This window comes from Vanellus vanellus, assembly GCF_965231255.1.
Source record: "Vanellus vanellus genome assembly, chromosome: 2".
In the NCBI taxonomy this organism is placed as follows: Eukaryota; Metazoa; Chordata; class Aves; order Charadriiformes; family Charadriidae; genus Vanellus; species Vanellus vanellus.
In genome coordinates this window covers 36,187,466-36,203,485 of record NC_138906.1, presented here as the reverse complement: position 1 = coordinate 36,203,485, position 16,020 = coordinate 36,187,466, and the positions used below count along the sequence as shown (strand labels likewise).

Below are 16,020 nucleotides of genomic sequence, written 5' to 3'. Positions count from 1 at the left end.
TACACTCTGTTGCCCTTACCTTGATGTAGGGCTCGTCTTTCTGGCCACGGAGGTGTGTGACTGTGTATTGTCACACAATTCCTCTGCTTGAGGCTTCTATGCAATATTAAACAGCAGTAGTGTTAACGATGGTTGAAGTTATATGTGCAAAAACAATATATAGGATTCTAGGCCAGAGCCATTCATGCTGAAATTTATGAATGTAGGAGTGTTAATTGGGCCAAAGCAAACCTGATGACTCAGCTCGTACATATGATCCTCATTTTCTTGAAAGGGAAAGAGAAGGCTCTATGTGCAGATTCTGAAAAAGTATAGAGAAAATATTTCCTACAATTTCAGTCATGAGAGCTGCTTCAGTTTATTTACCTCTTTATTTAAATATTTATTTATTTTATTTACCTCTTTATTTAAGATAAAGTTTATTTAACTGACGTTCCTCATTGATGGTATTCAGACAATGCCTCCCCCAAAAGAAAGTAGGGTTTACAACAAGGAGTATGGTGTTACTTGTGTTGATGTCTCTCACAAACAATTTAAAATGCATGCAAACATGAGTAGAAGGGAAGGAGAACATTCTCCATTTTAGAAGTCTTAATCAAATGAACCTGTTAGTTTTCATTTTGGGTAAGTGATGATGGTGCGGTGTGTTCTCATGCTTCAGAACGTACTCTTCTGACCTAACCCAGGTTTCATGTAACAGCCGCAAGTGTTGTTTTAAATCTTCTGGTTTGTAGACAAATGAGTGTCAACATTTTGCCCTCTCGCTTAGTGGTGATACAAAGTGTGTTTCTCCAAAAGCACGATGAATATTGACCAGTCTGGAAATTTGAACAGGAACATTCTCTCTTTAGGGGTCTTGCATGAATATAATGATGAAATTTGTTTTAGTAGGCTCGTGCCTGAATTGATTTAGACTGCTGATGTGATGCTTTAGATTTATGTTTGAGTTAACAGATGTTTGCAGATACTGTTTTTATTTCGTAGACAATATACAGGAATGTTCTAGATGATGTGTATGAATACCCCATTCTTGAGAAGGACCTGAAAGAATTCCAGAAGATACTTGGGATGCATCGTCGTCAGTAAGTATTGATTACATTTGTGATCAAGTCTCCTTTTATTTAGAGTGTAATTTATTTTTGTCGTCATCTTGCTGTAATTCAGTAAAGTGATGAGTGATACAAGTACTATATTCATTTTTACAAATCATCTTTTCTTTAAACTAAAGCTAGATTATTCAGTCTTCTCTGATGTTTGTTGGGTGGTGTGTGTGGTTCAGCAGTCACTCCCATCAGTTTTGGCTGGGATGACTTGCAAGTAGAGCGAGACTTTGGAAAAGCTGGCGAAATTTCCCTCGGAAGCTGCAGTCTGTGACTTCAGATGGTACCTTCATTCTTGTTCTCTCTCTGCAGTCTGCAGTACTGAGAAGCAAATCTCTTTTGCAATAGTCATCTCAAGGTTATTATTTTACTAATAATGAGTGTATTTGTAAAAGATATTTCCTTGGCACACTTTTCCAACTAATGGAATTTTTTTCTGTGGTTTGGCTGTTGGGGAAGTGGAAAGAGCTGTGTCCCTGAGGGTGAGCCCGACTGCTTACTCTGGGGGCCCGAGCTGTGCCCGTGTTCTCTGGCAGCTCGCAGGCTGGCAGCATTGCTTTTCACTTTCATCGGTTGTGCAAGTCACAGAAGAGTTTTCTAGCCGAGCCAGATTTCCCTGAAGGATCTCTACAGCCATTCTGTGATGACTATTTAATGTTAAAAACTTTCTGATGCTGCAGAATTTTTAATAGCTAAAACTTCCTTATCCTAATGTTTGGATGGCAAGAATAATTTGGATTTTCCTTTTTGTTTCAGCACTGTAGATGAATATTCACCTCACCGAAAGGTAATGCAGACCCGATTGTTGCTGGTTGCTAGATAACTTATCATCTCACTTTCTTCCCTTCTGCTGCTTTACTTTCTTTCTTGGCTTCTCAATTGAAAGTGACTGGTGGCCAAAAACATGACAGGATACATCAGTGAGGTTAGACCCGTAATGTTGCTTAAGGAATTTTTTTTTCCTGCTGGTGCAGCCTAGATATCAGCTGTATGAGCTAACTTGCAGTGGCTGTGACAGTATTAGCACCTTAACAAGATGCTCTGAGATGTCAGAATTCAGGAGAGGCCCGGGAGCTTGTCTCCACCAGGCTGGAAAGGTGTAGCAACCTGGGCAAACCAGGCTGAGCACAGGCATTCACTACGGATGTCAAGTAGGCAGAGCAAAAGGGGGGATTTGTTGTGGCAGGGACAAAGAAAGAAAGAGAGGAACATGAATCTGTCTATTTAATGGGAGGGAGAAGGATGCAGCCAGAGAAAGTTGGCGTACAGACTGCATAGAGGTGAATTGCTGTGGTCATCGAATTTACAGGGCTGAAGCTGAAGTGTGTAATAAGCTTAAAATGTTGCTGCAGAAATGTGGAAGGCAGAGCATGAGATTGTAGTGAAATTGCTAAATAGGCCGTTGGTACATAGGAAACGTATAGAAGAATAAGTATATAAGATATGAGCTCTGAATGTGGCTACAGAGAACCTTGAATCATGCAGGCTGCTTAGCCTAGGCATGTCCCGCTTCCTCCAAAATCCCCACCTTAGCCATTATTCGGTAAGGCAACTCCTAGTTCACTGATCCAAGAAAGGGTGGGTGGATTTCCTATACAGAAACCTTTTTGGCCAGATGTATGGGCTGAATGCTGTGTTGTGTGAATTACTGCTTTGTAAAGGACAAGGATGCAGAGAATCACTGTTGTGTCTTTTTTTTTTTTTCTTTTTTTTTTTTTCTCTCCCACACTCCCTCGCAGAATAAAACCTTTTTCCACCAGTTCAGTGTAAAGGAGAACTGGCTGCAGCACAGAGGAACCATGAATGAAACAGAAGAAAGTAAGTACGATTGAGAGAATGGAGGAAAAACTCTAAAACTGCAAAATTGTTTCTCAAGGACTGCCCACGATGTAATTTTTTTTAAACTGACGTACAGCTTCTGAACAGGACCTTAGGGCCACAAAAGAAGAAAGACTGGATTGTGTAAGTTTACCTTCCCACCTCCTACTGTGCAGGGGTTCAAGAGTGACATGACATCTCAAGGGCTTTTTGCCCCTGTCGAGTTCCTCCAGCAGCCCTGTAGCAGAGCTGTGTGCCTCCCAGAGGTGCTGGCAGCCCGTCCACCAGGCGTTATTCCTGCTCTATTTCATGCTCTCGGTCTCTTCACCTAGATCTTGGTTGCAAAAGGTGAATGAATAAGGCTGTCACGTGAAATGGGCCAGGATCTGCTAACTCTGGGAACCCGCCTTTGTTCCTTCTCTCCCTGAAAACGTCTCTGTGTGGAGTGTGAGGTGCCACTTCGCTTTAATGTCAACCACTTCAAAATGCAATTTCCCTTCCTCGCTACTAATGCAATAACACAGTGAGGCTGTCACACTCCTGTAATGCCTTTACAAGGAAGGAGCCAGAGAGGAGGATAATACCATGTAGACAAGCAGAGAACAGGCAGAAGGACCTCCTACCTGGAAGTCTCACCCTCGGACAATATATCTTCAGTTCTCACTGGAAACAAATGTCCGGAAGTTTACTTGAAGTCAGGATATTTTTAGTGCTCATTTGTTACAGAATAAAAACTGAGCTCCTTCAATGCCAAGTCTTTCCACGTAATACATGCTGCTGATAGATATCCTGTTTCCGTGCTTCAAATATAAATTTATTTGAGGTTTATGTTATCAAGGCTGCTTCTAAAAATGTCATTTCTGCATAAGAACCCCCACACTCATTCTTCTTCTTAAAAAGTCGGACACAGCTTGTGTGTGAATGGGGAGGGAAGTGTGCTGGCACCAGGGAGGTGATAAACCGCATGGCTGTGGGGTCAGGAAAGACAGGACCCAGCTAGGCCAGGCCTGACTGGGTTAAATTGCTTTTATCTCGCTCCTTGAGAGCATGAGCCGTGGAAGATGATGGGACTGAGGGAATGAAATAGCAAAAATGGAGTTGGGAGAGGAGAGACAGACGCTGAAGGTGGACATCTAAGTCGGTGCGATGGAGTGCTGCTGACTGGTGGCGCTTCTGGAGGATGGGTCTGTCCAAGCCGCACTATGCCATTTGGCTGGAGGCATTTTATCCCCTAATGTAAGGATTACCAGAGTGACCTGTAGCCTATGGCTGCTTCCTCCTACTGGCATTCCCTTCTGCATCTCACAGAGGAGCAGCACAGGCTCCTGGAAGAGAGGACATGGTCCATGTCAATTGATACCGCAGATGGGATGTTTGAAAGGCGCATCGGGGAGTGAGCAGGCTTTGGGAGAATCAGTATGATGGTTGTGCTTGAGAACCTGACCTGTGGGTTGGTTTAGTTCAATGTTAAACAAAGGATATGTCAGTAGCTAAATTAACATATTGCTGTCATCTTCCCTTCCCAAATGACAGAGCGAGGGAGATTTCGCTGTAGGCCAGTTGTGTTGCACGCTGCTTGTGGAGGCCAAATATTTCTGTCAGATTTTTTAAAATTTATTTTTCTACCTAGTAGTTTAGTGTGCAGTTTGATGTCTCTATCTTTTCATGAGTTACATCCATTCCAAAGAGAGATTCTGCCATAGGATCAGCATCTGATTTACTGCCTGTCAGCAGAGACAGGTGAAGAAAAAATTATAAAATCAAATTACTTTTCTTCCCCAAGGTTAAATGTTAAGTTCCTCCTTCCTTCTCATCTTCTTTTTTTTTTTTTTTTTTTTTTTTTAACTACAACACAAAAAATAGATATTCTTGAGGATAGAGTTCTTAACCGCTTCTGGCAGGGTCTCAGTTAATGAAAGTGCCCTGAAGCCATGAAGATTTGTAGGACAAACAAAGAGCTCTTGCTACATACATCTGTCAATAAAAATAATTAAAAATTGGAACATTTCTGGAGAAGAAAAGTTTTGTCTTATACTGACATGGTAGCAGCCTGTCGGCAATAAGAAGTGCTAGAGTAGAGGGAAATGGAAGGTTTAATTAAGCCTTGAAGTGAGCGTGAAACCAAAACTTGTGGTGATTCTTATTAGCAGATGTTGTAATTTTTGAAATATTTATGCGAATCTGCAGCTCTTTTTCTTCCCTTTTAAGTATGGTAGCTGTATTTCAAAGAACTGGCTGCAGCAAACTCGGCAAAAGATGTAAAGCTAGAATTCTGGCAAGCAGAGGGAGCGGAGCGTACATCCCTTTTTGTAGCAGAAACAAAGTAGTACCTGAGCTGAGCACAGCGGTACTGCTGGGGAGTCTCCCTCCCAGAGCCTAACCAGCTCATGGACTTCAGAGGAAGTGATGAGCCCATGGAATTTCTCCAAACCAGTCCCTTTTATGTGTGCTGCAAGTGGTGCAGGGAAAGAGTTGCCAGAACTAATTGCATCGCTGTTTGGGCAGCCTCTGCTGGTGCTAAAATACCCTGGCAATGCGAGTAGTTTAGATGTCTAGACAGATAAGCTGGCAGGAGTGGTTGAAGAGCATGAAGCACTGTTCTTGAGAAGCCTCCTGTTCCAGGTGGACACAGAGGTCCAAAATAATCTCTGCAGTGGATATGAAATATACTGAAAGGACGGTGATTTATCTGAACCTGAAAGGAAAGGAGAAAAGACGGCAACAGCTGAGTTTGCAAAGAAGATAGGCGGTAGAGGAGGTTGTCCGTGACAAATCCTCATGGTAGGAAGTCTTAAATAGGCGTTGCTGCGGGGGTCTCTGTTTCCATTTGCTTGGCCCTCTCAATTTCCCAGGGAGAGGAGGTGGGAAGGGGGGAAACGGTGACGTTTGTGCTTAGTTTAATGTCCCCATGGGTCAGGCTGCAGCAGGCAGCCTTCCTGCAGCCACAGCCGGCGGGCAGCCGAGGCGTTGTCGTGGTCGGGTCTGCGAGATATTCTCCTGCTCTGTTCAGGTGCTTCTGCCGACTGCTGAGCGTGTCTTTCTTCCTTTGTGCAGTTTTCTGCCGTGTGTACATAACAGAGCACTCCTATGTCAGCGTGAAAGCTCAAGTATCCACTTCAGCTCAGGAGATCCTGAAGATTGTAGCGGAAAAGATCCAGTACCCGGAGGAGGAGTTGGCGCTGGTGACAGTCACGTTCTCCGGTGGTAAATAACTTCCCTTCATCTGATTACTTACCTTTTAGTGCATCACGTAAGGGAGGGATGACATTTTCTGGTGCAAGGATACAGCTGTTCCTGTGCGGGCCCACAGCTGGATGACCACAGGAACAATGAGGAGCTGCTTCCCAGAGAGTCGTTTCCATGGCAACAGCTCATTCTTGGGTACTGTTGGATACGGCATCCCCTCGCTGGGAAGGGAGGGCAAAGGACTCTCAATCTCCAGCAGCACTGCAAGATTTTATTTTTTCCCCACAGATAAATCTCCTGCTTTCGCATTTAAATTAATTTGGAAGGCGATGAGGCGTGGTTTGCATTAAAAATATAAAAGGGAATAACAAATACTATATGTGTGGCCGTTTCCTCACTTATGGCATGGGTAATGAATATTCCTCAGCAGAAAGGAGGGAGACATACATATTTGCACAGTTGAGAGAGAGAGCAATCTAAGCAATATTTTGTGAGCAGTCTTGCTTACAACTGACATTTTCTGCCTATTATTTTAGTGTTTCTCATTGAACAGAAAGGCTTACTGTCTTTTTTTTAAGGGAGACCTGACTGATCATGGGCTGATACTAGGGACTAGCCAAACCCCCGAGGTTTTCTTTGGTTTTGATTTTTCTTTTGGCAGGTCTCGAGCTGTTTGGTCAGATTGTTTTGCTCATTGTGGTGTCTTTTGGCATTTAGGGAATATAAAGGAAGCAATTTAACTAGGTGCATAGAAATATGAAGCTGGATCTACAAAAAGGGGTTGAGAGTGTAGAATATCTTCACCATATCGTCAGATAACATTAGTTGGCGTTGATCCCTTGGGACAAAGGATGCACCCGTAGAGATATAGCACTCATTGCTACTTCTTTGTCAGTCTAGTCAAATGAAATATACACAAACGCTGCCTTGTTCTGTTTATTTGTTCGATTCAGAAGTGGAAGGTTCTCCCCCATGCTGAGCTCAATTAAATAGCCATTTTCTTGCAGGGCACCAGTGTGGTGGCAGGGAGATGGTGCCCCGCTCTGGCTATCGAGGGCCTGGGCATGGAGCAGCCACGCAGGAACATGACACGTAGGTGTCCTGGCCAGCCAGGCTACATCATTCGCAAGCATACTCTTTTTACCCCCGTGTGTGCCCAAACTCGCCTCCAGTGCGTTTTACAGCACTGCCAAATCACTGTGCTGCAGTTGTTTTTCAGGTCTTGTGCTGCTGATCAAGAGCAGGGCAAGGTTTGCTCTGATAGCAATAAATCTGGTGCTAACTGCCTGCTTAGGTAAAGAAAACCAACAATCCATAAATAACAAAGCACACTATTATCTTTAGACCACATTGGTTCCCAAGAAAGCCACAGAACAGAAGTGGTTGCTACTCGGTTGTTCAATGAGAAACAATAATTAAAACGCAGGTTCAATAGGACTGTCATTTGTACATGACCGTTGTAACCCCTAAAATGTTATTTAGTCACATGTCCTGAATTACTTGGAGATACCACAATTTTGCTATCTTTGTTCTTATGCATAGTTACTCCTGTGCTGCGAGCAATAACCACCACCCTGCCACGCTTTTGTTTGTTTGGTTTTTAGCTATTTGGATGACTCGGAACTGTCATCTGCCATCCACTTGGAGGGCAGCAGTATGAGCATTGGAGAATGCATTTTTATTGTACTCCTGAAATGAACAAGCAAGCTCTTTTTATTCAAAATTACCTTGAAAAAGCATACTGGTAGTTCAGCATAAATGTATCTGGTGTCAGTGTGAGCATGGATACGAGGGAAAACAGTCTGAAATGATGTTTGGCTCTCAGACTCCTCCTGGTCCTACTTCTCCCTCATGAGCAATGAAAAGTCCAAGGTAGCTGTCAATGTGCTTCTAGTGCTTTTGGGTCTCCGTTAATAGTTACTGTAATCAAATCTCACGGAATCACAGAATTTTCAGAGTTGGAAGGAACCTCTAGAGATCATCTATCCAACTCCCCTGCTAAAGCAGGATTGCCCAGAGCGCATTACTCAGGACTGCATCCAGGCGGGTCTTGAAAATCTCCAGAGAAGGGGACTCCACAACCTCCCTGGGCAGCCTCTGCCAGTGCTATCTCATGTGTCAGGACTCCAGAAGATTACTCGGAGCCTGCAGGATGAGACAGTTTTCCCAGAGAAGTTTTTCAGCTATGTTCTGGGTTTTGCTTTATATTTCCCATATCATTCTCTGGTGCATCCAAGGTTGCCCAGAGCTGAACCAGTACTCTGACGTGGAGGGAAAAAAAGTCCTTTCTCTTTGCTACCAGTTTGGTGTGTCCTGCTCTTTTACTCAGATGTTTTCTAAATGAATTACTCTGAGTCTAGAGGAATTTCTGTAAATACCCTACTACAAAGGACTCTTCAGCTCTGCTGCATGGGGTTAATTTCATGGTGTTGGGAACCTTTAAACTTCTTTTCGTGTCTAATGGCTGTGACTACGGGTGACATCTCCTCCCATGCTCTTGTCTGCCAGTGATGTGCAACAGCTCAGTCTCTGGAGGCCGAGACACTATGCTCTAACAAAAGTCAGATTTACACTAGATACACTGGGTTGAAATAAAATGTTCTATAGTGTATAGGAGGTTAGACTAGATGATTTAAGGGTTTCTTTCTGTTCTATCCTATGTGAAGGCCAGACTGGAAGTTTTTGTGCTCTAGTCCAGTGTCAGAGACATCTTGCCTTTATTGTGCCTGAATAGTGTGGAAGTGATGGTTCCCGTAGGGACTGGATTTGATGATTAGTTACATTCTGAGAAGTTGATATGGATTTGTAATGTTTTTCTCATATTTATATACAGCTTTTACTCCTTTTTCTGAAGATTTTGTGTTTTGTTTTCTGTTTTTACAGAAAAACATGAACTACAACCAAATGACTTGGCTATCTCAAAATCTTTTGAGTCATCCAGTCGGATGTTTGTCTACCGAAAAGATCTGACTGATTCTTTGGTAAGGGTCTGTGTTGTATACTTTCCGTTTTTGATTTAGATGACTCCAGATCAAGAATTTAATATTCGTCTAAGAGTGCTTTTCCATACAGAATTTATTTTTTACTTCCTTAGTAAAGCTTACTGAGCTGCCCTATACCTGAAAAAAAATAATACCTTGCATTAGCAGCAGTTATTTGGCTGAACAGTAATGGAATTTGTTCATCAATTTCAAATAGACCAAAGCTTCTGGACAGCTTAAATCTTTCAATCTACATCAGCCTGGAAAAGCTGACTTGTGCTTGTACAGGAACTGGATCGGATGAGGATTATTCAAGGCCCATGTGACTTTCACATACACACATGCACACCACCCCACACCACCCCCCTTGTGCCTCTGTCACACTTGAAGTGGCTGGTACAGAATCATCCAAGGTGATGGACAAACTCTGTGGAATTACTACATGGAGAAATAGATGTCACATGAGTTCTACCAAAATTACTGGGCATCAGTGTGACCCCAGTGTTGTGGCAGGCACATGGTCAGTCTGTGGCTGGCATATATGTCTGGTGGTATGTCCTCTTCCCTTCCTTCTGTCTGTCTGTCTCTCCATCCTCTCACTGGTGCTGGGGGAGGAAGCAGGTCCAAGGGCAGCAGGTCTCTCTCATTCCCTCTGTCCTTAGAAGATGGGATTGCGAACCCTCTCCGTGATTTCCCAAAACCTCAGTGAGGCAGGAACGGTCAGACACTCAAAGAATTGCTCTTTCAACAGTTTTCTACTAATTATGCAGATGTTCTCGAGGAAAGCGCAGGGACGGTGTCGCAACCGACTTTTACATGTTGTCAGTAGCGCTAGGATTTGTGCATTCATCCTAGGGATGAGAAATGTCTATTTACATTTTGTTGGATCAATGTGCCCCGAAGAGCTGACACACTGCTATCATTGTAATCTGTCATCCCCATTATCTCTGGCGTTTGAGCCACCTCTAAAAATGTGAATATTAAGGGAAGGTTTCCAGCACAGACAGGTGACAGCCAATCTGGTTTCATTAGTTACACAATAAAAATGGCAAAACTTTCTGTAACTGTCAGAAACATAGCACCAAAGTAATGGCTTAACTGATAAGAATAATCTTTCATCTTGGCAGATGGTTCATGTGCCAAGTTTCAGCCTGACGAGGTAAAAAAAACCAGGAGAAATGCAAACCTTTGAAAATACAAGCTAATAATGGAAAAGTCAAGTGATCCTTAACACCAGCAGTACCAGTGCACTCCACAGTAATGTGCTAAGTAACTTTTAAGAATCAGGACCCACTGTATTTTACTGTTTGTTGGTGATTACATTTGGCCTAGATTAATCATAAAATGGATGGATTTGTGTAATATATAAAGGTGGATTGGTGGGCAAGTTGTGTGTATTTATCCTAAATCTGTGTTTGCAGAATGATTCCTTTATCTTGTAATACAAAAATTTCCTGCTGTCTTAATTCAGCTTTTCTTTTCAGATAGTTTCAGGGATTTTATTTTCATTATGCTGTCTGCTTGGTCAGTGTTTCAAGGTTTGGAGAAAGAAAGAGAGGGAGAAGGCCTAATCCAATAGCACATCATTGATCCTATTGACCCATTTTCTGTTTCGAGCTAATTATTAAATAGGCTATAACTCCTTGATTTTGATTAGTGGGGGGGAAAAATGTCCTCAGAGTGCACTTAGAGTAGATTACTTACTCAGCTCTGTTTGGTACTTTGGTCCAGTAGCTGTTTCATCACAGAACTTTTGGCACTTGCTGAGGATTTTTTTTGCTCTTTGTTATTGATTTAGAACCCGTTTGCTGAAAATGAGGAATTGCAGCAAAGGTCTGTGAGAATTTTGGGAATCAACACCTGGGATCTTGCCTTAGAACTAACAAACTTTGACTGGAGCCTCTTCAATGCAATTCATGAGGTGAGAAGCACTGTGTCCACTTCCAGGGATATTACGCTCATGCAGCATTGTGCCATTATGATGTTCTGATGTTCTGTGTGAATATGTTATATATGCAAATTGTCCTTTGCACTCAATAATGTTCCAGTAAATATAGGACTCCACAAATAGGTGTCCTTCATATCACTTTAACCACAAAAGAACTCTCAATTTCAGCAATTTAGATGTTCACATTACTCTTCTTGTTAGGCTTCAGTGAGATAAAAAATACTGGGCAGACTTTATAAAAATGGAATAATGGCCCACTTCAGTGCCCACTGGGTTGTCTCAACAACCTTGATAGATTCTGGTGTGAGCTGCTGAGTAAAATACACAGTTAACAGTAGAAAATGTTACTTGCAAATATCATTCACTGAAAAGCATGGTGGCTTTCTGAGAAAATGAATGGGAAAATGATGGAATGGGCTTCTCATCAGGTGCTTTTCTTGATCTCTCATTTCAGGTTCTTTTATTCAGGTTAGACACGTAAAATCTAGAGCTGATCAAGTTTAAGTTTTGGATGTTTTTTGCACAGAAATCAATATCCACACCTCTGTTCCTGAAAACTTGGCTATTTTTAGGAAGAAGTTTGAATGGAAATTTTTCAGTTTCTTCAATGGTCTGATATAGTTGCTTTTTCATACTCCAATAGAAGTGATGAAATACAGAAAGGCACAGATTACTTATGTGCTATATCTGGCTGTAGCCAGAAGTGGAATTGCAGGAAATCTCACAAGAAAAGCACATCTTGCAGTCCACCTGCCTACCTTAATAAGCCTCTAGACTTTGCTATGCCAAACCTGGACCCTGAATCATCCATGATTGGTTCATGGATCATGAAAAAAAATAATCTGTAACCAAGTAATTTCAAAAGCATACTTCTAAATAATTTATAATTCATTTACATTTTAATTGGTTTTATATTCCTAATAATGTTGTCAATGTCTTCCAGCAAGAGCTGATATACTTCACGTTCAGCAGACAGGGTAGCGCTGAAAACACCGAGAATCTCAGTCTTCTGCTTCAAAGATGCAATGAGGTCCAGCTTTGGGTTGCCACTGAGATACTCCTCTGCAGCCAGCTCTGCAAACGTGTACAGCTAGTCAAAAAGTTCATCAAGATTGCTGCCCAGTAAGTTACTGAAGTTGCAACAAAAGTCCTTGAATTCACATGCTTTATTTGCTGAGCAGAGAAATAGGTGCAAAAGCAAAGCAAGAAAACTAATTTGTCATCCTGTGTTTTAATAGTGTAGTAAGCATACCTAGATAAAACAGTCCGTAAATAACAACAGCAAACACTGAGCCAAAACTAGATGTGGTGGAGTATATGCTGCTCAAATCTTCCCTGGCAGCTTAGGCACTGAATCCATAGCGCCAGCTGCAACATCCCTGATGGTGCAGAGACATCTCCTTTCTTAGCAGAGAGAACCTGAGGACTGTATTACAAAACTATTTGAGCAGCAACACAGTTACTCACCAAAGACTACATGGAAACCAAAAAAACTCTGTTATAATTTTGAAAGTCCTACCTCTACAGTGGAAACTGGCTGCAGTAAGCTGTTGCCCCCTGTAATCCTCTCTGGAGTAATTTTTTATTTACTGGGGAGGGGGTGTTCTTCAGTAATTAGATTTGATGGTCTATTCCTGCACCATTACTAAATAGTGCTGGCATTTATTCTATGCCTTGGAACAGGATACAAATATATACTATACACAGAGATTTCTTTTCTCTGTAATCACTCTTATTTCAGTAACCAAGGGAATGGAGCGATTTAAATACGTGCAACTGTTCTCCTTGCCTCTCTCTCCATTTGTTGGTCTTCTGCAATATTTGAATATGCATGTTCGTGGAAAATGTATAATTTGTTCCTTCATCGACTGGGTTGATTTAATTTGCAAGGCACTTACATAGAAAGGACTGTTCTCTGCTGAAGCAGTGCCTTTGGTGAAATGAATTCTTCTAATTTAATCTAGTGTAACTTCTAAATGTGATTTGATTTAGTTTGCAAGTTTTATGGTATCCAGTAATACATTCATTTTCTGCCTTATCAATGGCCAAGTTTGGTCCAATTACGTCAAAAATGGTTGGTTCTGTGTGCCTTGCTTGCACCACAGTAGCATTAATTTGCATTCCAAGAAAAGTTTCATGTCTGTCCCCCATGAATAGGAATATATTTGTCACCAGACTAAAATGTTGCCCTATTTGAATTAATTCCATCTCTGTTAAGTGAAAAGCCAAAGTTTTGGAGACTAAATAAGGTTGCCAGTAAACAGTAGACAGGCTGTCCCAGTGTGTTGCAGAAGCACCCGTCATCGTAGCATGTAGATGGTGATATAATGGATACACAAACAAGTGAGTGTGTAGTTTGCCTGAGATCTTGTTTTTAATCAGAAAAGCCGCTTTCTACAAGAAGATATGATAATATCTCAGCAATTCTGGAAGGGTTGATGAAAGAGGAACAATTAGGGTGGAAGGATGGTGTGCTAAGCACAGGGCTCTCGCCACGAGGCCCAAGCCAAGGAGCCCTGCGATTTTGTTTATGACTAAGGCAGAGCAGTAGGGAGCTGTGAGCAGCTCTGGCTGCTCCCTGTTACTTTCAGCTTGTCCGGAAAGCACCAGGACTAAGATCTCCTGTTTGGCGTCTGTGTGCTTCACTGTTGAGGAACACCTGAAGGAGACAGAAGGCTTTTACTCAAGTGTGTCAATACGTAAAAGAGAAAAAGAGGTTTTGAAACACTGATACCTATGCTTCTGTTGATGAGCTAGTCTAAAATAGAAAACAAGTGATTCAATAAAGAAAATGAATTAGTGTGTTGTTAGAAATGAATGTCCTGAGGAGTTACAGAAACAGGTCACCGTAGGGTCAGAATAAATGTATTAAACCAGCAGCCTTCTTGCTTCTTAAGTGGGGGCTGACGTACCTTCTCTCTACAGTTCTTTGAGAAATGGGCCCATCCGGTAGACCAATAGACAGTTTATTCGGGCGGTGTTGGACACCTTTCTTGTTTTGGAATGAATTACCTTTGGGAGCTGCCTGACTTTAACGATAGAAAGAGTCTAAGCAGCAAAGTTAGGATTAACTTTAAGACAGCTGAAGTGAGAAATAAACCATCTTGAGATAGTATGCAGCGATGAGTACAAGCTTTATAAAACTTGTAACAAGTGTTGGCGTGTTTCCAGTCTAAGGCCTTGGCACGTACTTTTCTCTGATGATAAATCCCAGTGAAGGCAGTGGATTCATTCGTATTTAAAATTATCTTAAAAGAGGATTCTTACTCTCTCACACGCACGCATATGTTTATAGTGGTCTTCAAGAATCTGCAAGAGAAAGGGGAATCTTTTCATTTGAAAAGGACTCTATGTTTCAAATTTACTAATGGACTAGAAATAAGCAGGGTCTGATCGTGTATAGTAAAATGCCAAAGATGAGAGGCATCGAGCAAATTCCACAGGGACCTGTATTGGAACCAGTGCTAACTGCAACTAATTTATAGGGATATGTAAATTGAACAGTAATCAGATTTTCAGACAATCAAAATGATGAGGGATTGCAAATGCATTGGAGGGTAGAAAAGAAAAAGAATGATCTAAGGAGTCTAGTGGCATGTGCAAACAACAGTAGGATAAGATTTAATTTAGATAGATGCAAAGTGATTCAGCTAGGGAATGCTAATACTAAGCTGAAGAAATAAATGCATGATTGTAAAGAACAGTACTGTGACAGAGGTCATTGGGTGATAATAGATGACAAATTAAAGGCAAGGACAAAGTGTGATGCTATTCCAAATAAATAATTTGATATTTGTTTTATACTTGCATAGGAGAAAGGTGTAAGAACTAGAGCCAAAACAGTAATTATGTTTCTTCTTCTCTCCCCACTGTCTCGCTACATCTCCTTGGTAAGAAGGAAACGCATGAGAGAAAAGTTAAAATAAATTACAAAGAATTCAATGAAGGATAATAACAATATGGAAAAGTAGATTGCAGACCATGACCACAAAGAGAAACTGAAGGAACCAATGATGTACAATTTACAGAAAAGATGAAAAAGGGGATGGAGATGTTTATAATACGACAGAAAAGAGGTCAAGGAGTTACTCTGTATGGTAAAGGACAGCTGAGAGTAACTTGAACATTGAAAAGGGAAAATTACTTCTGACAGCAAAGGAGAAAAATAACCTGCCAACAACAGGGCTGATGAGACAGTGGAATGTTTGCTAAAAGACTTCTTAAAGACCCCATCACCTAGACTGCAGGTGGTCACAAGAGGACATTTAATGAGTTCATTATGTGGAAGATGATTGTATGTTAGTGCTGAGGGTTGAAATGGGACTCAGTAACCTAGGATACCTGTGCATTCCATTTGTCTCTGATTCTGAGTACAAAAAATCAGAATACAGCATTCATATTTTTATTCCACAGCTGTAAAGCCCAAAGAAATCTGAATTCATTCTTTGCTATTGTTATGGGTCTCAACACTGCATCTGTCAGCCGGCTGTCTCAGACCTGGGAGGTAAGACGCATCTTTGTATCTTTTAGGCTCTGTCAAAACCATTTGTCACAAAGATTCTATACTGGTGAATTACCTTTTCTTTCTAACTATTGTATTTTCATGCTGAAATCAAACATGGAGCGAGTGTCGGTAGAAAAACTTCTCTATGGTCTGAAACCTTAGATACACAGCTATTCAAATAAAACTAAATGTGTCCTTCCAGAGCTTTTAAATAAGAACAAAGCAAGGAGATCTTTACCCTCTGTAAAGAAAAAAAAAAGTCAGGTAAATTATCCTAACATGTTAAGTACATGTCAGATCAGAAAGTCTTACAAAATAGGCTCCAAACAAGCAATACCTTATTATGGAATAATTTCATTTTAAAAAATACAAAGTAGAAATAAACCCTCTTTAATTCTCCTTTATCAGCTCTTCTGCAGCTGCTTATCTTGTACAACAAAGGTAGGAAATGGGCCATCAATACTGGAGAACAGAGATTATCTG

The 16,020-nt window shown here is 41.4% G+C and overlaps 1 protein-coding gene across 1 annotated transcript in view; it reads left to right on the top strand.

The window, feature by feature from the left end:
• Positions 1–16,020, top strand: part of RAPGEF5 (Rap guanine nucleotide exchange factor 5) — a gene marked incomplete at its 5' end in the record, with an annotated part of 160,739 nt that overhangs the window by 129,329 nt on the left and 15,390 nt on the right. The window contains 8 exons of the mRNA XM_082479342.1: positions 985–1,082; positions 1,857–1,887; positions 2,840–2,918; positions 5,973–6,122; positions 8,988–9,085; positions 10,884–11,006; positions 11,977–12,155; positions 15,447–15,537. Of these exons, the coding sequence (XP_082335468.1) occupies positions 985–1,082; positions 1,857–1,887; positions 2,840–2,918; positions 5,973–6,122; positions 8,988–9,085; positions 10,884–11,006; positions 11,977–12,155; positions 15,447–15,537 (849 nt within the window). The remainder of the gene's footprint in view (positions 1–984; positions 1,083–1,856; positions 1,888–2,839; positions 2,919–5,972; positions 6,123–8,987; positions 9,086–10,883; positions 11,007–11,976; positions 12,156–15,446; positions 15,538–16,020) is intronic.